This window comes from Myxine glutinosa, chromosome 12, assembly GCF_964187855.1.
Source record: "Myxine glutinosa chromosome 12, kmMyxGlut1.1, whole genome shotgun sequence".
NCBI classification, from domain to species: Eukaryota; Metazoa; Chordata; class Myxini; order Myxiniformes; family Myxinidae; genus Myxine; species Myxine glutinosa.
In genome coordinates this window covers 42,879,192-42,901,353 of record NC_136272.1, presented here as the reverse complement: position 1 = coordinate 42,901,353, position 22,162 = coordinate 42,879,192, and the positions used below count along the sequence as shown (strand labels likewise).

The 22,162-nt window shown below is 42.6% G+C and overlaps 1 protein-coding gene across 4 annotated transcripts in view; it reads right to left on the bottom strand.

The window, feature by feature from the left end:
- DNMT1 (DNA methyltransferase 1) overlaps window positions 1-22,162 on the bottom strand; it is a 142,429-nt gene that overhangs the window by 64,162 nt on the left and 56,105 nt on the right. For all 4 annotated transcript variants that reach the window (XM_068132592.2, XM_078766314.1, XM_068132593.2 and 1 more), the window contains 7 exons: window positions 17,226-17,344; window positions 16,921-17,013; window positions 13,729-13,880; window positions 12,095-12,288; window positions 10,884-11,064; window positions 10,672-10,769; window positions 10,221-10,389 (listed from right to left, as the gene is read on the bottom strand). In XM_068132592.2, the coding sequence (XP_067988693.2) occupies window positions 10,221-10,389; window positions 10,672-10,769; window positions 10,884-11,064; window positions 12,095-12,288; window positions 13,729-13,880; window positions 16,921-17,013; window positions 17,226-17,344 (1,006 nt within the window). The remainder of the gene's footprint in view (window positions 1-10,220; window positions 10,390-10,671; window positions 10,770-10,883; window positions 11,065-12,094; window positions 12,289-13,728; window positions 13,881-16,920; window positions 17,014-17,225; window positions 17,345-22,162) is intronic.

The window sequence follows — 22,162 nt, the reverse complement described above, 5'->3', positions numbered from 1 at the left end:
GAGAAACAACATACCTTTGTTCAGCCGACCACCACCAAAGGTCTCATCTAAAGCAACACACCTATCATCACTTAAAAGTGACTGTGCACTGTTTTCGAGACTCTACATAGCTTCTCAAATGCACGAAGGGGACCTGGAAAATTTCTTCAGGCACGAGAACCACGCGTATCCTCCTTCTCTGTCACAGCTTGGGAAACTCTGGTTTGGGACAAAAGCTGACCTCACGGAATGTTTAGAAAAGCTATGCAAACCCAGTGGAGAAGCCCCTGTAGCTGATGTTATCATATTGGATGGAGCAGCAATCGTCAACATGTTGAGACCAGTAGGGACCAAAACCTTCCAGGAATACGCTACCCTAGTGTTTCTGCCGTACATCAAAGCACAGCTACGAAACGTCTCGAGAGTCGATATCATTTGGGACATGTACATCCAAGGGAGCCTTAAATCCACAGCTAGAGAGAAACGAGGCAAAGGTATTTGGAGACGTGTAACAGCAGCAAACACTATTCCAGGAAACTGGCAGGAGTTCCTGCGTTTGGACAACAACAAGACAGCTCTTCAAATTCTTGGCACATCAGGTATTACCGTCACCAATCACCATGCTTAATATAATTCTTAATATATGCAAATAATTGTACATAACATTTAATATACAATGTAGTTTCATTAACCATGTTAGCAAGTGTGCGTACTACTGATATACCAATGCTCTATACCAATATGAATCTATAATCACTAATACTTCTTTACTGTCGCTACTTCTAACCAAAGGTGGTGGAAAATCTCTCCACAGAGAAGGAAGTGTACACGACATGTGGAGAGAATGTGTTGTGTACTCGTGTGAAAATCGCAACATCACATTGCTTAAAATCGGTCAAATTTTTCACCGATTTCAGATAATTTGGCACAAAAAAGCCCTTTATGTTGAAATAAATGTATTTTATGAACGAATTAATGCTGTAATTGGATTCCTTGTGTCTGAAAACATACAAAATGATGTTTTATTCATGTCTGTAGCTTGAATATTAAAGAAAATATCGGGTTTAATAGAAATTCACGGCTCGGCTGGTGGCCATCTTGGATTTTGGCCAAATATGGCCACCAGGGGGATTTTTTTCTTGGCACTATATCTGAAATCGATTATTATGTATTCAAGATGAACTGTACGAAATTTGGTGCTTTTACCACAATCTGAACAATTGTTTCACATATCTGCCCCGCTAATATAGTCACGTGAAAAAGTAAGTACACCCCATGTAAAGTTTTGACTTTTTCAACATATTTCAACATCCAGCTATTTGATCTTCATTTCAACAATATTGAAAGATAAAGGTGATATAATATAACAAATATCATGAAACATTTACATTTTGTAGTCCATTGTATAATTTAAATAAACATAAATGCAAATTTTGCATGTGGAAAAAGTAAGTACACCCCGACATTTATCACTACTTCAAATACCTAAAATTAGAATCAGGTGCACCAGCTCAGGTGCAAATGATTAGAACATCGTTCGAGAGGATCTTGGAGGAACTTGTCTTATTTAAACCTCAGACATTTAGTTTGGTTTGCTCTTTGTTGTTGAAGTGTGTGGCGTCACCATGCCTAGATCAAAAGAGCTCTCTGAGGCCTTCAGAAAGAAGGTTAGAGATGCATATGTCTGGGAAGGGATTTTAAAAGATCTCCAAACAATTTGAAATCAATCATTCGAATGTCCGGAAGATCATCTACAAGTGGAGAAGATTCCAAACAACTGCCAACTTGTTCAAGCCAGGCCGCCCCAGCAAGTGCAGCCTGAGAGCAGACCGCAAGATGCTGAAAGAAGTCTCTAAGAACCCCAGAAGGTCATCACGGGACCTACAGGTAGCTCTTGCCACTGTTGATGTCAAAGTGCACGAGTCTACCATTAGAAAGAGGCTGCACAAATTTGATCTACATGGGAGGTGTGCCAGGAGGAAACCTTTGCTGTCCAGAAAGAACATCAGGGCAAGACTAAAGTTTGCCAATGAACACCTAGGCAAAGACCAGCACTTCTGGAACAATGTGCTCTGGACAGATGAGTCAAAGGTAGAGCTATTTGGCCACAGTACCAGAAGACATGTTTGGCGAAAACCAAAGACAGCATTTGACCACAAGAACCTGATACCAACTGGAAAGCATGGTGGTGGAAATATTATGGTTTGGGGCAGCTTTGCTGCATCAGGGCCTGGGCAGCTCACCATCATAGAATCCACTATGAATTCTTCGTTGTAACAGAGGGTGCTTAAGGATAATGTGAGGCCATCTGTCAGAAAGTTGAAGCTCAACCGAAGGTGGACCTTGCAACATGACAATGACCCGAAACATACCAGTAAATCCACCAAGGAATGGCTGAAAAGAAAGAAATGGAGGATTCTGGAATGGCCAAGTTAAAGCCCAGATCTAAATCCCATCGAAGTGTTGTGGGGGGATTTGAAACGAGCTGTGCATGCAAGAAACCCCTCAAACATCGCACAGCTGAAAGAATTCTGCATGGAGGAGTGGGCAAAAATGTCTTCCAGTCGATGTCAGAGACTGGTAGACAGTTATAAAAAACGCCTACTTGAGGTTGTTTCTGCCAAAGGGGGCAATACCACCTATTAGAGCCAAGGGTGTACTTACTTTTTCCACATGCGAAATTTGCTTTTATGTTTATTTAAATTATACAATGGACTACAAAATGTAAATGTTTCATGATATTTGTTATATTATATCACATTTATCTATCAATATTGTTGAAATGAAGATCAAATAGCTGTATTTTGAAATATGTTGAAAAAGTCAAAACTTTACATGGGGTGTACTTACTTTTTCACGGGACTGTACATCACGGGACATTTACACAGGACATTTACATCCAGACTTGCTATTGCTACATAGGATCAGCATGACCCCAATTAGTGTATAATGACGTTTTATCTTTGCTGGTGGTCTCAGGGGGAGGAGGTTGCAAATTCCCCCATGTAAATGTGTATTGTGTAGTGCCGCCTCCAAGTGGGAGAGGGTATTTATTACAAGTCCCCACCCTTTACAGTGATGATAATGATGATGGTGTGAGTTGTCGTTTTCAAAGAATCTATTTCCTTCGTTGGCGTGCTCACTAAGCAATGTGCGTAGTGCGATGGCAGTATAGTCTAATGCGGGACCCACAGCGTCGACCACAAACATCGCAGGTATAGACTGGTCCTTTCGGAGATGGACATTAGCAGGTTTTCCTTTCTTGCTTCCGCTGTCTCTCGATAGCAAGTCTCCCACATTCAAAGTGGTCGAGGCCTTTATGGCAAATGTGATGCCAAGCTGACGTGTTTGTGGCCTGATGTTCCCAGGTGACAACTGTGATGGCACAAGACTCGAGTGTAGACTTAAGGACGTACTTACAGCGCTTTCTTTGTCCATGTGACCGTTTACCAAATTTAAGTTGACAATAGAAAAGCACTCTTTGGATTATATGGTCTTCCATACGTGTGAGGTGTCCTGACCAGCAAAGCTGGTCTCGCATCAGGAAATACTCAATTCCTTGGATACGACAATGGTCTAGGATTGAGGTATTAGGTATTCTGTTTCTCCAGGTGATGCCAGAAATCATGCGAAGGCATCATCTTACTATAATTCACGAAATGTCTGTCTGTCCGTTCGAAGGTACCGTAAAAACTGCCGAACCGATCGCAAAGATATTTTGGGTGGATAATCCTGGGATCCCCAGGAGTAAAATAGGCTATTTAGTTTTCCCAATTTCAGCTTTGGTCTCCAGCACTCAGGTTTTGACTGCCGCATAACATTCGCGTTTGCATGACGTTCATTGTGACGTCTTCTTAGGTCGAGCAACGGTACCCGCCCTACGGGCGGGGCTTCAATTGGGAGGCCCAAATGAAAAGGCTAAATATCGGAAATTGAAGGCTTTTTTTTTTTTTCTTTTAAACGATTTATATAAACATCCGTTAAATCTCGATCGGTGCAGTCGTTTGTGCGGCACCCGGGAAAATAACATCATGCGGGAGCAAGTATCAGCAGGATGTGGCACTGTGGCAGTGTGGGAGTCCACGTTTGCACCGATCGCTGCACCGTGTGCCGCACAAACGGCTGCACCGATCGCTGCACGGCTGCATCGATGGGATGTGGCATGAAGGAGGATCTGCACTTCGGCATGAAGGAGGATCAGATCTAACAGATCGCTGTCTCCATCGATCTTGCCAAGGCCGTAACACCTATCGGCTCAAAATCCTTTTAACTGTTGACTTGGTACAGTTACACGTTTCGGGAATTTGGTACACGTATCGGGAGTACATACGACATAGCGATTGTGAACACTATTATCGATCACGATTCACGATCACGATCATCACGATCATAGTGTATCGATCACGATTTGAAACACGATGGAATAATATTTACCGATGTGAACAGTGATGTGGCTTTTATTGAAATTCTAAAGATACTGTTTAGATTTTGATGATTTGCGTGTGATATGATTCAACGGATGTTTATATGAATCGTTTAAAATAAAAAAGCCTTCAATATCTGATATTTTGCCATCGCCATATGCAGATTCGCCACGGACCCACGATCGATGTTTCTCTACATGAACTTACCCGTTTGTTATGCGAACAGGTACGTTTTTCATGGAAGTCTTTCACGAACTTGCTGTCCATGTCTGACGTGCGACTGAAGGTGCTACAGGAATGTGGAATTTATTTGTTTCATGCTTTCGCATTCACCGTATTTGCATGGCCTGTTTGCTTCTGGCCTCCCACCCGTGCTTAGCACGGGTATTTCTCTAGTAGATGGAATTGATCAAGGCACTTGATATGGCGATGATAGGGTGTCCAAGATTCGCATCCTTACAGGAGTGTCAATAAGACAACAGCATGATATACACTGATCTCGGTGTCCAGGCGAATGTCACGTTCATGCCAAAGGTGATGTGTCAATCTTCCAAAGGACACACATGCTTTACCGAATCTTCATGTTACTTCATTATCAGTCATTGCATTTTGTGAGAGGCCACCTCCAAGGAAACAGAACTTATCTACAACTTTGAGTGGCATGTCATCGAAGGTAATGGATAGGATGGTATCGGCACCTTCTGGCCTCGGCTGAAGCATAGCCTCGGTCTTCTTGAGGCTAATTGTAAGGCCATAGCGATGAGCAGATTGCGCAAAGGACTTGACGATAAATTGCACATCTTCAAGATAATAATTGAAGAGTGCGCAGTCATCGGCAAAAAGGAGATCACGAAACAACATTTCCATGATTCTGGACTTGGCTTTCAGACACAGCAAATTAAAGACACGACCGTCGGTGCGAAACTAGATCATCACTCCCCGGGTGCAATCTTTGAAAACATCATGAAGCATAGAGGAAAACACAATGTTAAATAATAGGGGAGTTAGGACACAGCCTTGCATTGTGCCGTTGGTAACAGGAGATGGCGTTGTGCCGTTGGTAACAGGAGATGGCGTTGTGCCGTTGGTAACAGGAGATGGCGTTGTGCCGTTGGTAACAGGAGATGGCGTTGTGCCGTTGGTAACAGGAGATGGCGTTGTGCCGTTGGTAACAGGAGATGGCGTTGCGCCGTTGGTAACAGGAGATGGCGTTGCGCCGTTGGTAACAGGAGATGGCGTTGCGCCGTTGGTAACAGGAGATGGCATTGTGCCGTTGGTAACAGGAGATGGCGTTGTGCCTTTGGTAACAGGAGATGGCGTCGTGCCGTTGGTAACAGGAGATGGCGTCGTGCCGTTCGTAGCAGGAGATGGCGTCGTGCCGTTGGTAACAGGAGATGGCGTCGTGCCGTTGGTAACAGGAGATGGCGTCGTGCCGTTGGTAACAGGAGATGGCGTTGTGCCGTTGGTAACAGGAGATGGCGTTGTGCCGTTGGTAACAGGAAATGACGCTGTGCAGTTGGCAACAGGAGATGGCGTTGTGCCGTTGGTAACCGGAGATGACGTTGTGCCGTTGGTAACCGGAGATGACGCTGTGCCATTGGTAACAGGAAATGACTGTCCCTCACAAGAGCAACCATGCCATCGTGGAGGGATCTGATGATGTTGGTCAACTTAGTGGAACAGCCGTCTTTGTACAGGCCACAGGCCTTCTCTATTGACCCGATCAAACGCTTTCATATGGTCGACAAAGACCATGTACAGATCGAGATGTTGTTCTCTGCTCTTCTCCTGAAGTTGACGAGCAGAGAACATCATATCGGTCGTGCCACACCCAGCACGAAAGACGCATTGGCTTTCTGGGGTAATGCTGTTGACAATTGTTGGTGACATGCGAATATGAATGATGTGGGCCAGTATTTTCCCAGCATGAGATAGTAGGGCCACGCCACAGTAGTTGTCGACACACGACCCATCACCTTTTCATTTGTACAGGGGAACAATTGTGGCATTTCTGAAGCCCTGGGGTACAAATTCCTCATTCCAGATGGTTTTGTGGAGTTGGGTCAGTCGGATGAGGAGGTTGGCACCACCAAAGTTGAAAACCTCTGAGGGGATACCATCACCAGGGCCTTTCCAGATGACATCTGATAGTTCTGGTGGTCTCTATTTTAGTTGGATGGGCAAGGTCTTCTAATACAGGCTGCCGGGGAAGTCAATGGCCATGTCTGAGATGTAAGAGGGGCAATTGAGGATGCCCTTAAAGTTTTCAGCATAGCACTCCAGGATCTCGTTTGGACTCCAGGAAGGTGCTGGCCATCCAAGCTACGGAGTGCGGCGATACCACGAGAATGCGATCCAAAGACTGCCTTTAGACCAGCATCGAAGCACCTGAAATTCTTTGTATCGGCTACCTCCTGAATTTTTCACTCTTGCTGCCCACCAGCTGTCTTTCATGGAACATAGTCTTGATTGTGCGTGTCTCCTAAGTTGCAGGTAAGAGGAGTGTTTGCTCGCTGAGCCATTGTCATCAATCCAGCAAGGATGATCCACATGCATGGAGTTAAGTAAACTGTTGATCTGAGAGGCGTTCTAGTCTAACCATTCTTTGTGACTACGCTTAACAAAACGGAGAACATCAGAAGTTGCCCTGAAGGTGACGTCTTGTAAAATGGCACATCCCACTTCAGCATTGGTAGGAGGTAGATCCAATCGTTGCAAGGTGACATCGAGATGATGCTGAAGCTGTGATTGCACGTTGCTGCATTTAAGCTGTCGAGTGTTGATCTTTGGAGCAGCCTTGAGACCTTGTCACAGAAGGCTTGGTCTTAAGTGACAATTTACTCCCAACAAGGCTGTGGTCGGACCAACAGTCGGAGCCTCTCATGACGTGTGTGGTTGACATCATGACAGTCGCGTTGCCTGACGATGGCAAAATCAATGAGGTGCCAATGTTTAGAGCATGGATGCACCAACGTAGCTTTGTATTTATCATCTTGTGGGAACAAGGAGTTTGTAATGACGAGTTCATTGGTGGAACATAGCATCAGCAGCAAAGTGCCGTTGGAGTTCTCTTTGCCAAAGCTGTGGTGTCCAGTCACTTTTCCACGCAACATAATCATGTTCCACTCGGGCGTTGAAGTCCCCCAACAAAATAAGCTTGTCACTATGAGATGTTGACTGTATGACTGCTGAACGATCATCGTAGAACTGCTCTTTGACCTAATCTGTGTTTGTCATAGCAGGGGAGTATGCGCTGATGATGGTAGCATAGCGTTCATTGTCAAGTTTGAGTCGCACAGTCATGAAACGTTCACTGATTGCATCTAGAAGGTTGGGACATCACCGGTTGGGACAGCATCTAGAAGGTTTATATGTTTGGTTTTAATTGTCCATCAACACCTGCCTGACGACTTTCAGGGTTGCTGCTCCAGTAAAACGTATAACCGGAGTCTCGTTCCTCAAGATGGGATATACCAGGTAGACGAGTCTCACTGAGAGCTGCAATGTCTATCCCACATTGTGCCAATAGCGGCTGTTCGACGTTCAACCTCGACTGCCGTTGTCTTGCAGTGCACGCACATTCCCAGGAACCAAAATTTAGCTTCTTGGTGTTGCATTTGTTTGACTTCTTGGTGTTATTCTTGTTGATGTTAAGCCTTTACAGTACAGTATTTCAGTCCCCACAATTTGCAGTGCAGTTTTTGCTTCATGCACATGACCAGAGTTGTTTTTATTTTATTTTTTGGAGTGATTAACAGAGCCGACAGTTGCCCATACACCGCCCAAATAAAGGTGCATAAGAAGAATGTGTTGGATGCTTAGAACAAGGTCACCCATAGGGCGGGCCGTCTGCTCGTATATATACATAATTTTCTGGCCATGTAATTTTCCCATGTGTCGATTGGACATATACAGTGCATTCAGAAAGTATTCAGACCCCTTCACTTTTTTCACATTTTGTTATGTTGCAGCCTTATGCTGAAATCGTTTAAATTCATTTTTTCCCTCATCAATCTACACTCAAAACCCCATAATGACAAAGAGAAAACAGGATTTTAGAAAGTTTTGCAGATTTATTAAAAAGAAAAAACTGAAATATCACATTGACATAAGTATTCAGAACCTTTGCTATGATACTTGAAATTTAGCTCAAGTGCCTCCAATTTCTCTTGATCATCTTTGAGATGTTTCTACACCTTGATTGGAGTCCACCTGTTTTGTAAATTCAATTGATTGGACATGATTTGGAAATGCGCACACCTGTCCATATAAGGTCTCACAGCTGACAATGCATATCAGAGCAAAAACGAAGCCATGAGGTCGAAGCAACTGCCTGCAGAGCTCAGAGACAGGATTGTGTCGAAGGACAAATCTGGAGAAGCCTACAAAAAAAATTCTGCTGCATTGAAGGTTCCCAAGAGCACAGTGGCCTCCATAATTCTTAAATGGAAGAAGTTTGGAACAACCAGGACTCTTCCTAGAGCTGGTCGCCTGGACAAACGGAGCGATCGGGGGAGAACGGCCTTGGTAAGAAAGGTGACCAAGAACCCGATGGTCACTCTGGCTGAGCTCCAGAGATCCTGTGTGGAGATGGGAGAAACTTCTAGGACAACCATCACTGCAACACTCCACCGATCTGGGCTTTATGGCAGAGTGGCCAGACGGAAGCCTCTCCTCAGTGAAAGACACATGAAAGTCCGCTTGGAGTTTGCAAAAAAGCACCTAAAGGACCTAAAGGACTCTCAGACTGTGAAAAACAAGATTCTGTGGTCTGATGAAACCAAGATTTAACTGTTTGGCCTCAATTCTAAGCGTCATGTCTGGAGGAAACCAGGCATCGCTCATCACCTGCCCAATACCATCCCAACGGTGAAGCATGGTGGTGGCAGCATCATGCTGTGGCGGTGTTTTTCAGCAGCAGGGACTGGGGGACTGGTCAGGGTTGAGAGAACAATGAACGGAGCAAAGTACAGAGATATCCTTAATGAAAATCTGAAACAGAGCGTTCAGGACCTCAGACTGGGCTGAAGGTTCACCTTCCAACAGGACAATGACCCTAAGCACACAGCCAAGACAATGCAGGAGTGGCTTAGGGACAACTCTGTGAAGGTCCTTGAGTGGCCCAGCCAGAGCCCTGACTTGAACCCAATCGAACATCTCTGGAGAGACCTGAAAATGGCTGTCCACCGACGGTCCCCATCCAACCTGACAGAGCTTGAGAGGATCTGCAGAGAAGAATGGCAGAAAATCCCCAAATCCAGGTGTGCAAAGCTTGTCGCGTCATACCCAAGAAGACTCAAGGCTGTAATCGCTGCCAAAGGTGCTTCAACTAAGTACTGAGTTAAGGGTCTGAATACTTATGTCAATGTGATGTTTCAGTTTTTTCTTTTTAATAAATTTGCAAAACTTTCTAAAATCCTGTTTTCTCTTTGTCATTATGGGGTATTGAGTGTAGATTGATAAGGTAAAAAATTAATTTAAACTATTTCAGCATAAGGCTGCAACATAACAAAATGTGAAAAGAGTGAAGGTGTCTGAATACTTTCTGAATGCACTACATATATGGCATATCAGCGCAGTGCTGGAACTATGGTATTTAAGGGCCTTTGGACAATCTGTATTAATAAATAAATATAAATGTTTGAACCAAATGCTGAACGAGCAACCTGAGTTTCCTTTCCCTCCCATCGCCCCTTCCTTCCCCCGTATATAAAAATAAAATAAAATAAATAATAATAAAAAAGGTAAAAACATTGGGTTTTCCAGGAGAGTTGGCACACGTGCTCACGTGTGGGATCGTATAACAGCAGGACTGACCTGGAGTGGTTGTCCGAGCCAGCGCACAGCAGGTGGAAGCTTTGAGTTATTCGTCGGACGGCGCTGGGGTTGACGGGTACGTGACGGAATCAACAGAGGATCACCGGAACATTCCACTTCTCCCTCCCCTTCATCCTCCTCTGCCTCTTGCAAAGCAAGGTTTGGACACCTAAACAGGCCAAAAAAAAAATCCACATGTAAACACATGGGTAAAGTTATTATCTTCACACCATGTGTGATCTCACAAGACAGTTTACCAGACAGTCTCAGCTGTTGGTTACCACACAGTTTAGGATGATGCAATTGGCAAATGCTTTAAAAGGCATTGTTGAACTTTGTGCTCACATGGCAAGCCAATGGAATTGCTATGTTACGTTCGACTAATATGCATGAGCACTCAAACAAAATGTCCCATAAACAAACCGAGCCCTCGGTGTGCAATGTGGCATACTTGCGGTTCAGACAAGCTTGCTTTGCACGACCGCTGCCTCCATGCTTGCTCATTGCCTGACAATTGCGACACCAACCACAATCCGGCCTCCGGCAAACCTACATGGGCACGGCACCGAGCCAAATAGTAGAACAACATCAGTGCTGGAGAGCAGGCAATTGTCTAAACCCTGGGAATTGACTCGATCCCGGGCAATTTAAGGTAACGCTCACCTCGCAAACTCCACAGCGCTGCCGTTTATGCCGAATCTCCACCTCGTCAATGTCCATCTGCTCAGAGAAGAAAGAGTCAAATATGGAGGCCACAAGTGGGGTGGTGGTCGCCTTGCTGGGCCCCTGCCTTCCCTTAACAGCCCGAGTTGGACGGTGACCTCCAGTGCGTCTATGGTCATGCCTGCGAAGAAAAACAAAAACGTGCAAGTCGAGCACACGTGGATAGGACAAGACTAACAGAACAAGTCAGACAGATTTAAGAACTCTACCCATAACATTGGCCTCCATTGACCACAAGGGATGTAAAAACCTACACCAATAATTGTGAAAAACTGAAAATGTGTCAATGGACTCATCTCCAATTTGCATAAGAGCTGTCTACGATTGAATGATTATGCTCCTCTCATCATCACAGGCATAAGACTGCGAAGGCAGTTTCATTGGCTGGAAGACACAATCCTGGGTGGGTTGCCACTGTGACAGTGTGACACACCCTACTCGATTGGCTCACTTTTCAGCAAACTGGTATTCATTTTGTCAACCACGAACTCTGAAGGATGACAGGTTCATTCAACCTGCCTGGTGCTGTTTTGGCAGCGCGGGGGTTGAAATCAAGACCTTAAGATCCAAAGCCAACCTCATTAACCATTTAAGCCACTACCAGCATATCAGAGCCATTTTTATACACACAAGTATATTTTGAACTCCCCCCTCTCCACCCTTCGCCCCTCCTCCCCATGATACCTCCTACTAGTACGACTGCAACTTTTATAATGGCCCCAATTATTTCCACCTTGTGAGGTCAGCCAGGGGGATTCTTTGCCCCATGTCTTTCACAACATGGTTGGCCAGGCTTGACGTTCTACTGGATGTGGGTTGGGCAGGAATTTGCAACTTATTCAATTCAAGGAGGCAGCGATAACTCAACTACTCGTGATGAAGGATACCATGGAATCTTTAATGTCTACTATCCAATTCTAACAGACAGGACAGGACGCCCGTTAACGTCCATCCAAGGGACAGAATACTTTTTATGCAGGACCCTGGCTGCATCGGGAATCCAAACCAAACAACTTAGAGGTAAGCATGCCACCTCTCTTCCATTCTGTAGGACCAACATGGTTAATAGCTGGCCTCTGAATAGCTTGTTCTTGACTCAAAATATCACGAGTAGAAATATCATCCCAATAATCATGAGGAAAAAAGCAAACCTCTTGCCGAGAGTGACGCCAGCAAGCTTCACAAGGTTCCTGACACAAGGACTTGTGAGCATTAGATCAGCAACTTCATCATCATCAGCTGCCTCATCGTAGCTTTCCACCTGTTCCACCAAGAACTGCGCATGCCTGAGCAGGCCTTCCTCGGTCAGGCAGGTAAAAGGCAGGTCAGGAGGTGGTGCAGTGGTCTGTTTGAACAAAGACGAGTTGTTTGTTACTCATGGTGGACATGAATGTTTCAATGCGCAGAGTTGGGGGGGGTTAATTGTTACACTGTTAACTGCGACATCTTACTATAATTCACCAAATGTCCGTCCGTCCATTCGAAGGTACCACAAAAACGGCTGAACCGATCGCAATGATATTTTGGGTGGGTAATCCTGGGATCTCCTGGAGTAAAATAGGGTATATTGTTTGTCCAATTTCAACTTTGGTCCCCAGCATTCTCAGGTTTGGACTCCCGCATAACGTTCGCTTCGCATCGCAGTGACGGCGAGCACCAACATGGCGGCTGTAAGATTAACGTGTTTGTACATCTGATTACTTGATAAACGTACCAGAGAAAACAAATCGTTTGGGAAATGGGCTCTCCAATATTCGATGTGTTCACGGTTTGAATTACGTAACATAACGTTTGTGACGATGTTTGTGTTCACAGTAGTGTTTGACGTGACGGTGTGAACGTAATTTCGTAATGTTTTTCGTTTTTATTTTCGTAATCGTTTAATGAACGTTTAATGTTTAATGAGCGTAAGAATAATGTTTAATGATCATTAAAAGGGATAAAAAACCACCTTTAGAGGCCATTTTTCCCCGCAAAGCGGGGGTTGGCCTTTTTCGGGCACCGTGGTTGTTGTTGTTTTTGTTGGTCCCCTTTTTGAAGCAATGTTTTACGGCCGGATGCCCTTCCTGCCGCCAACCCTGTTTGTCGCCTTTTACGACAAACAGGGAATTACCAGTGAACTGGTACTCAATTAGCCGACCTCGGAAGGATGACAGGCCGAGTCAACCCCCCTGGCGTTAATTCAGCGATCGACCGGGATTCGAACCCAGGATCCTAAGCTGGGACCCTAGCCGCTGGGCCAACACCAGGCCAACACCAGGCCAACACCATTAAAAGGAATGAATGAATGAATGTAATGAATAATGCCATGGCGTCACGTTGGCAGCAGTGACAATATAAAAATGTTTGCCAAGAACTTCAAAGAGAGAAAAGGAACTTTTATCAGCAATGTCGTCTATCCTGAAGTTCTAACCTAAAGAAGAGGTACAAAATCATTCCATTTCTTTTCCTAAAGAAAAGCGTACAGTTGATATCACGATGGACTAATATTTACCGATATGAACAGTGATGTGGCTTTTATTGAAATTCTAAAAATACTGTTTAGATTTTGATGATTTGCGTGTGATATTTAACGGATGTTTATATAAATCGTTTAAATAATCATTTGCGCCTCCCAATTGAAGCCCCGCCCTTGGGGCGGGTACCGTTGCTAGTTCAACAAATCGAACAATCCGAAACTGCTGACATTTCTTACGCCTGCGATGAGCTCAGTAACAGTGTGATTAATTGGAAACAAACTAATAAATAACATCAACCAACAAAATGTGTGCAGAGTGTATTTTACCTCGATCTTGTTGACCAAATCCTCATAGTCAGCATTTGGCTCTGCCAGCAGCAACTCGATCAGCAGTTTGCTCATGTAAATCTTCTCCTGCGTCGCAGTAAATATTGACGCGTAGTCCACACTAGGGCTCACCAGGATATAGTCAGCAAAAGCTGAGGAAGTACAGTGAGTCACAGGTAAACTACGGCCAACATTGGATCTGCTACTGATTTGCAGTACGGCGGGTTTTGGGTCATAGGTTTGTCCTCATGGACTCTTCACATTTCTATTCAAATACTGAACCATTGAACAAATATTAACTGCAGGGATCGACAAAGATTTGGACCACTCGCAACAACATGCACAGTCAATGCCAGATCAAGTCAAGGACAAACAAGGGAAATGCAGATCCACCCAATTTAAAAGTAAAGGTACGAATACGATGAATTAACTGTGTACATTAATAGTTTCCCGCAAACGAAAGGGACACACCAACAGCAGGGTTGAAGGCCAAACAAAAAAACAAAAAAAAAACAAAACAAAAAAAGAAGAAATACGTCGTGCATAGCACGATACTTGCGAAATCCCTAAAATAAGTTGTTGGCCGATGATGACCTCAAAAATAATTGGTGGTTTAATTCAGTGACCTGGTATGCAAATCCTCTTAAAATTTCAAGTCAATCAGATGAAAATTGAGGATCTTAGAAATTTGGCCTATGTTGACCTCCAAAATACTTGGTGGTTGAATTCAGTGACCAGATATGCAAATCTTCATCAAATTCCAAGTTAATTTGATAACAATTGAGGATTTTAGTAACTCGGCCTATGTTGACCTTTTGGCCGATGTTGACCTCAAAAGTAGTTGGTGGTTGAATTCAGTAAGCCGATATGCAAATCCTATTCATATTTCAAGTCAATCGGATGAAAATTGAGGATTTTAGAAATTTGAAAAAAAAAAGTTGACCTTTGGCCTATGTTGACCTTTTGGCCGACGCCGATTTCGAAAATAGTTGGTGGTTGAATTCAGTTTGCCGATATGAAAATCCCATTCAAATTCCAAGTCAATCGGATGAACATTGAGGATTTTAGAAATCTGAAATGGTTGTTGAACTTAAGCTTTTGTTGACCTTTTGGCCAATGCTGATCTAAAAAATAGTTGGTGGTTGAATTCAGTTAACTGATACCAAAATCCTATTCAAATTTCAAGTCAATCGGATGAACACTGAGGATTTCAGAAATTTGAAAAAAGTGGTTGACCTTTGGCCTATGTTGACCTTGTGACTTATATTGATCTCAAAAATAGTTGGTGGTTGAATTCAGTTCGCCGATATGAAAATACCATTCAAATTCCAAGTCAATTAATTGGATGAAAATTGAGGATTTTAGAAATTCAAAAAAAGTGGTTGACCTTTTGGCCTATGTTGACCTTAAAAATAGTTGGTGGTTGAATTCAGCTCGCTGATATGAAAATACCATTCAAATTCCAAGTCAATTTGATGAAAAAAGGTCCAAGATTTAGGAAAAGTGTCCAAGAAGATACAATATCAGCAAACTGAATTAAACTACCAACTATACACAAAGAATTAAGTTAAGCACCCCCCCCCCCGTTTTTTTACAACCTCGCACATTACAAGTTTGTTGTCGTCAAAACAGTGTAATATACCCATGTTATTGCTATATTTTCTGGAGAAGTGATATTATGGTCACATAAAAACATAACAATCATGCCGTTTTCAATATTTTATTCTGAATAATTTAAGGTGAAATTTTTTGGGAATTTTAGGCATATTTTCACCTCAATTTAAGTATGGAGCTATAGGTCCATCACGGACAGTGTGGATGACGTTTATGTTTTCTAACGTACAGTCATTGTTCTGAGAAGACCTCTAGCGATCTTTGCGTCAATAGCGTGTGTAGGACCCACGTGATCGGATCACTGACTCAACCAATCACTTTTTTTCACTTTGATCACTCAATTTCATCAATGGATAATTGCTAATGTCATACCAATCATTATTTGATCTCACATACCTTAGAATATATGCCAATGTATACATATACACAAAGAATATATATTAGGGGGTGCTTACCTTAATTCGTTGTGTAGGGGTGCTTAACTTAATTCTTTGTGTATACTTTTGATGATAAACATAGGCCAAAAGCTCAATAACCATTTCAAATTTCTAAAATCCTCAATTTTCATCAAATTAACTTGGAATTTGAATGGTATTTTCATATCAGCGAACTGACTTCAACCACCAATTCAAATTTCAAGTAAATCGGATGAATATTGAGGATTTTAAAAATTTGAAAAAAGTGGTGGACCTTGGCTACAATGCCATGGGCCTTAAAGTTCCTGATAACATTGCGTATGGTGGACACAGGAACATCAAGGTCTCTGGAGATGGAATTGTAGCCTTCAGATTATCCATGCTTGGCTACAATCTTGTGTCTGACCTCCTCAGACAATTCTCTGGTTTTCGTTCTTTTCTCCATGCTCATTGCGGTACACACTGACGCGAAATAGCAGAACGACTCCTTTTCTCTATTGAAACTGGTGGAATGAGTGATTTTTATATTGCAGGCACCTGCAACTCACCACAGGTGAGTTCAATTCTGAAGTAAAGGAGAATCGCCTGCTTGAAATCCAATTATTTCGAACAACGTCTAAAAGGTACCAACAATATTGTCTGGGCCATTTTAGGATTTCCGTGTGTAATAAGCTAAGATTAGGTAATTTTTTCAGCTTTTTTTTTGTTTTGTTCCACTGCAAATCAAAGAAATACATATGTCCATACCAAAATATTTTTTTAATTTCAACAATTTTCTGGAAGAAATGGTGCATTATTTGAAAAAATGCAAGGGTGCCAATATTTTTGGCCACGACTGTATATATTAACACAATTTTCTTGATTTTGCAAGAGTTTCAAGAACCTGGCCAAGTTTTCCAGGACTTTCCAGTACTAGAACTAGAAAATGTTTTCTCATATTCCAGGACTTTCAAGGAGTACTGACTGAACAAACCACGAAGCATTTTAAAATGTTATTTAAAAACTTTTAAAGCAAGAAACAAAATATCCTTGTAATTCATGCAAAAGGTAAATGAAAAAACTGAATTCGAGCTGAGTCATGTAAAAACACAAATTATACTCTTGATGGCAACTTTACAATTGAGCAAGACTCGGAATAGATTGGTAGTGCATATTTAGTTACCTGTAGTCAACCCAACCAATGCCTTTTCTCCCCCATCAAAACCCATTGTCCACCAGGAGTTAATGGGACCAAGCTGCTTGGCAGGAAAGCCACCTGACAGAGAAACGACCAAAATGAATGTCAACATGCAACTCCAAGGTTTACATTAAAGGTAGATGGTAAACTGATCATTTTACATGTGGCGATATAACGAACAGCATGCTGACCTCAGATTCAGCAGATGTTCAACATCACAATGTAAATAAAGAAAAGTGTCCAAATGCAAAAATTGTAAAGGTTGGCATGTGGCGGAATGAGTGCGAGACCATCAGAGCTAGAACACTCGTCGTAGATGGGTTTCACGACTCCACTCAGGTATAGCTCCACATTGCTCTCCACCAGGCCACAGTCGAATGAACACAAGTGCAGGTTTCGATCATACACACTGGTGTGCACACACGCACACATTTAATAGTACTGGATCACAATGGCAGTGGAGGGTCTTTAATAGTTTAATATTGATTTCCCATCTTTGATGTCTCGTGAGCGTGCCACAAACAAAATTAGTTTTATCGATGCTGACATTAACGCAAAGCTCCATTTTACACACGCACACAAAATCATACAAGTCGAGCTACGTTAAAAGTACACCACCAGTAGTGATAGAATGTTCGTTGTGAGACACCACTCACACTGGCTGAGGCTCGTTGCCGACTCATATTTGCTCCCTGTCGAGCTTTTATCTCACAACCAACATTCTATTACTACTTGTGTTTGAGAGAGACAGAGAGAAAGCCAGAGACAGAGACAGGAAACACACCATACTCTAACCTCATTATTGTGCATCATACTGACATATTTACATTAAACTTATCTTCAGCCAATGAATGAATATTCATGGTTTCTTTTAGGGAATAGCTCTATTTTCTTATGACATTCATCGTCATCAAGAATATTGACAAATACCAAAGTTGTCGAGTCGTGATAAAATGAAAAACCTCTAACGTTCTGCACTGAGATCCTACCGAGCCGCATAGTTTGAGATTGTAGTAAATTATTTTTCCATTGATTTCTTGACATCCATTTAATCTTTCTATAATTCCATTAATCTCTGTGTGTATGTGTGTATGTGTGTATGTGTGTATGTGTGTATGTGTGTATGTGTGTATGTGTGTATGTGTGTTTGTATGTTTGTCTGTGACCGCTGTTTCTCGACAACCACGGGTCCGATATACTTGAAACTTGCCAGGTATATTGCTGGGGACCCGAGGATGTGCCTTTTCAAGGTTTGAAATTAATCGGACAAGTACTTACCGAGCTATGGCGATTTAGCCGTTCGCCGTTCGCTTTGGCGTGGCGAATGGACCAAACCATTGCATGTAAATAGAGGGGGGGGTTCTGTGGTCGTTGCGAATGGACCAAACCATTCATGTAAATAGAGGGGGGGGGGGTTCTGTGGTCGTTACTGCCACGTGGTTTCAAAGTTTTTTTTTGTTGTTGTTGTTTGCACGCATGTTTTTTTGCACCCACGTACGGGCACGCCCTAGGATGTTTACACACACACACCCCTACACAAAATTTTTTTTTTTTTTTTTTTTGGCAAGGAACGGGCACCCACGTACGGGCACGTCCTAGCTTATATATAGTACGGGCATGCCCTAGTCTTTTTAAACCCACCAGTCTGTATGCTTCATTTACGCATGTCTTGGTTATCTCTTCCATAAGACCTTTTTGATATTTACCACATTCGTTATGTTTTCCATTTGAATACCAAGGCTGCGATTTTCTCCACTCTTTAGTTTGGTTATTGCTTGGTTCTATCCTTTATACACCAGCAAAAAAGGTGTCGGTAGGACGTTAAAATCCCCCCTCCAACCCCAATGTTAACATCTTAACACTAAAATCATATACACTTACTCTAACCTCTTGTGTGTCGCATTCTCAAACCAATTTTAACATCTTCGCATTAATGAAATTTTCACTTTAGTGAGAGGAGGTGGTTGGGTCAAGGGTGGGGACATACAAGGGGGAGGGGGATGATGTGGTGTGTGGATGTGGCGTGTGGGTGTGGCATATGTGTGGAGATAAAAAAGGGGTGGAGTAAAAAAAAATTGCCAATCATTTCTTTTTTTCAAATTATTATTTATTCTCTTTTTGTTTTTTTTATCTATCTTCTTTCACTTTTGTAATTCCTGCAAATAAAATGACCCTAAAATCTCTTCTCCCTTTAAATCATACAATTTATACCTCCAAGGAACTGTCGACAACATCGACCTTTCTCAAAGTGTGATCTCCACCGATATATTCTTACGACATCACCAACTTTGAATGTTGGATTTCTCTGATTAATCTCCTTTTCATATTCTAATTTTGTAAATGTTGTATACCGCTCCTTTCCTATGCCATCTCCAGGCGCTGCATGACGTCATTGCCGGGCACCGAAGGGGGCCAGGCAATGACGCGCGCTGAAAGCGAGTACTCGGTTTTCACTCCGGTTTCTTTCTTGTTACTTGCAAAATCGAAGATCGAAGATCAAAATCGAAAATCGAAGATTTTTGAAGTATATTGGTCGGTTGCGTTTGTGCTTCTATCTGTACTCCTGATGGCAACTCTTGATGTCTGTACTCTTGTTTGTTTGTCACCGGCCTACAGGTCACAATTTTCAACCGATCTTCACAAAACTTCACCAAATGGTAGATTTGGTCAAGATAGAGACAGACAGAGAGACAGAGAGAGACAGAGACAGAGAGAGAGAGAGAGAGAGAGAGAGAGAGAGAGAGAGAGAGAGAGAGAGAGAGAGACAGAGACAGAGACAGAGACAGAGACAGAGAGAGAGACAGAGAGAGAGAGAGAGAGAGAGAGAGAGAGAGAGAGAGAGAGAATCACCTTCAGAGGCCATTTTTCCCCACAGAGCAGGGGTTGGTCTTTTTTGGGCACCGTGGTGCCCTTTTTAAAGCAATGTTTTATGGCCGGATGCCCTTCCTGCCGCCAACCCTGTTAGTCGCCTCTTGCGACACAGGGAATTACCAGTGAGCTGGTACTCAATTTGCCGACCTCGGAAGGATGACAGGCTGAGTCAACCCCCCTGGCGTTAATTCAGCGATCGACCGGGATTCAAACCCAGGATCCTAGGATCCCAAGCTGGCACCCTAACCACTAAGCCAACACCAGGCTTATTGCAAGAAGCCAACACCAGGCCTAACCCTAACAACAACCCAGGTCAAAATCAAGAAGCCTATTGTTTTTGGGGTCAAAAGGTCAAAGGTCACCAACTTTGCCAAATTTCTAAAATCCTCAATTTTCACCCAATTGACTTGTAATTTGAAGAGGACTTGCAAATCTGGTCAATGAATTCAACCACCAAGTATTTTTGAGGTCAACATAGGCCAAAAGGTCAACATAGGCCAAGTTTCAAAAATCCTCAATTTTCATCCAATTGACTTGAAAATTGAACAGCATTTGCATATTGAGTCACTAAATAGGGAAACTAACTATTTTTGAGGTCAAAAGGTCAAAGGTCAACTCAAGGTCAACCTTCCAAAATCATCATTTTTCATCTGAAAAATCGTCACTTTTCTTCCTATTGACCCGAGCTTTGATTAAGATTGTCAATTTTAATCTTGATGAAATGGACAATTTGCTGTATCGATGGAATTTTTTTTTTCCTTGTGGGGGGGGGGGGGGTGGATTTTGCAAGTATCGTCTTCCGCATGACGTCTTCTTGTTTGTTTGTTTGTTTGTTTGTTAGCCCGGGCGATATCTCAGCCATCCTTTGAGCTCGGAAGCTGAAATTTTGGCACAATAGTGAGCAAGTGCTTTGGCAAAAACGGTGTTTTTTGATTAATCAATTAATTGATTAGTTACTTAATTATTATCGATTAATTATGTACTTGTATATTTCCTTTCTCTTCTGAGCATTATCTCAGGCACCCTTTGAGCGAGGAAGCTGATATTTGGACATGACAATGACCAAGCGATGTGGCTGTAAAGGCTATTCATGATTTATTGATTAATCAATTTCTCGATTAATTATTTAATTATTCGATTAATGACTATATTAATTAATATTTTTAAAGTTGGATTTGGATGAAACGGTGGTGGTTTAGGTATTCTATTAGCCAATTGATTAATTATTTAATGATTATTATTTATTTATTTTCATTATTAATCATTTATTTATTTTCTTTCTCATCTGGGCAATATCTCAGTCACCTCTTGAGCTAGGAGCTAGAAAGCTGATATTTTGACACGACAGTGACCAAGTGACGTGGCTATAAAGGATATTTTTGATTTATCGGTTAATCAATTTTTTTTTTTTCGATTAATGACTTATTTACTTCATTTTCAAAAAGTTACAGCTTCGGATGAAGCACTGGCGGTTTAGGTGTGCTATTAGCCAATTGATTAAGAAAATATTGTATGATCATTATTTGTTGATTTTAATTATGCAATTAATCAATCAATTTTGCACACCTCTCTCCCAATACAATCTCTGCATTGGACAAAATAAACAAAATAACTCGCCCCCTCCCCCCCATCCCCCATCCCCACCCTGATTTCGACTTCTGTGGTTCAACCCATGAGTTGAGATGCTGTGATTGGCTGTTGGGTAAGAGAGAACGAGGGTGAGAAGGAACATGACTTTGGTCCCATTCTGCTGAGGGCTTTTGACTCGGTGCAAAAACAGGACACACCTTAATGATAACAAAGATCATAAAGTTGGTGAGTTGAAAAGAGCTGCAGTTAATGCAGATTATTATGAGCTTACCCACAAGAAAAGCATTGGGTCCCAGGGTCGGGATCAGAAGGTGCCTCGGAAGCTGAATGAGCATCCTTCTGTGTTCGGGCACTTGTGGCATTTTGAATATGAAAGGCAATGGCTCTCTGCCGCCATAAAGACCGTGATCCAAGCAAGCACACATGCCAGGAAACAGAGGACACTGCCATTTTAGGGCTGAGTCAACTTTCATGCAGCTTTAAATGCAGCGAGTGACAATCATAGAGAGTGGTTTGCCGATCAGATCTTTGATAAACGCAATCGGTTCAGGCCCGGCGCAATCGGTTAATGGGGAATATAGAGGTCTGGCTCATCAAAGTTTTAATATCAATTTTGAACTTCCCCCTTTCAGTCCAGTCTTTCTTCACAACAACACTCACGATGACGCACATATTTTTATAAATGAAGTGAGTAAAACCAGTGAATACATTTCAGCCATTCCAATACGGACCAGAAATAAATCTCATTTACAAAAACAATCCCCAC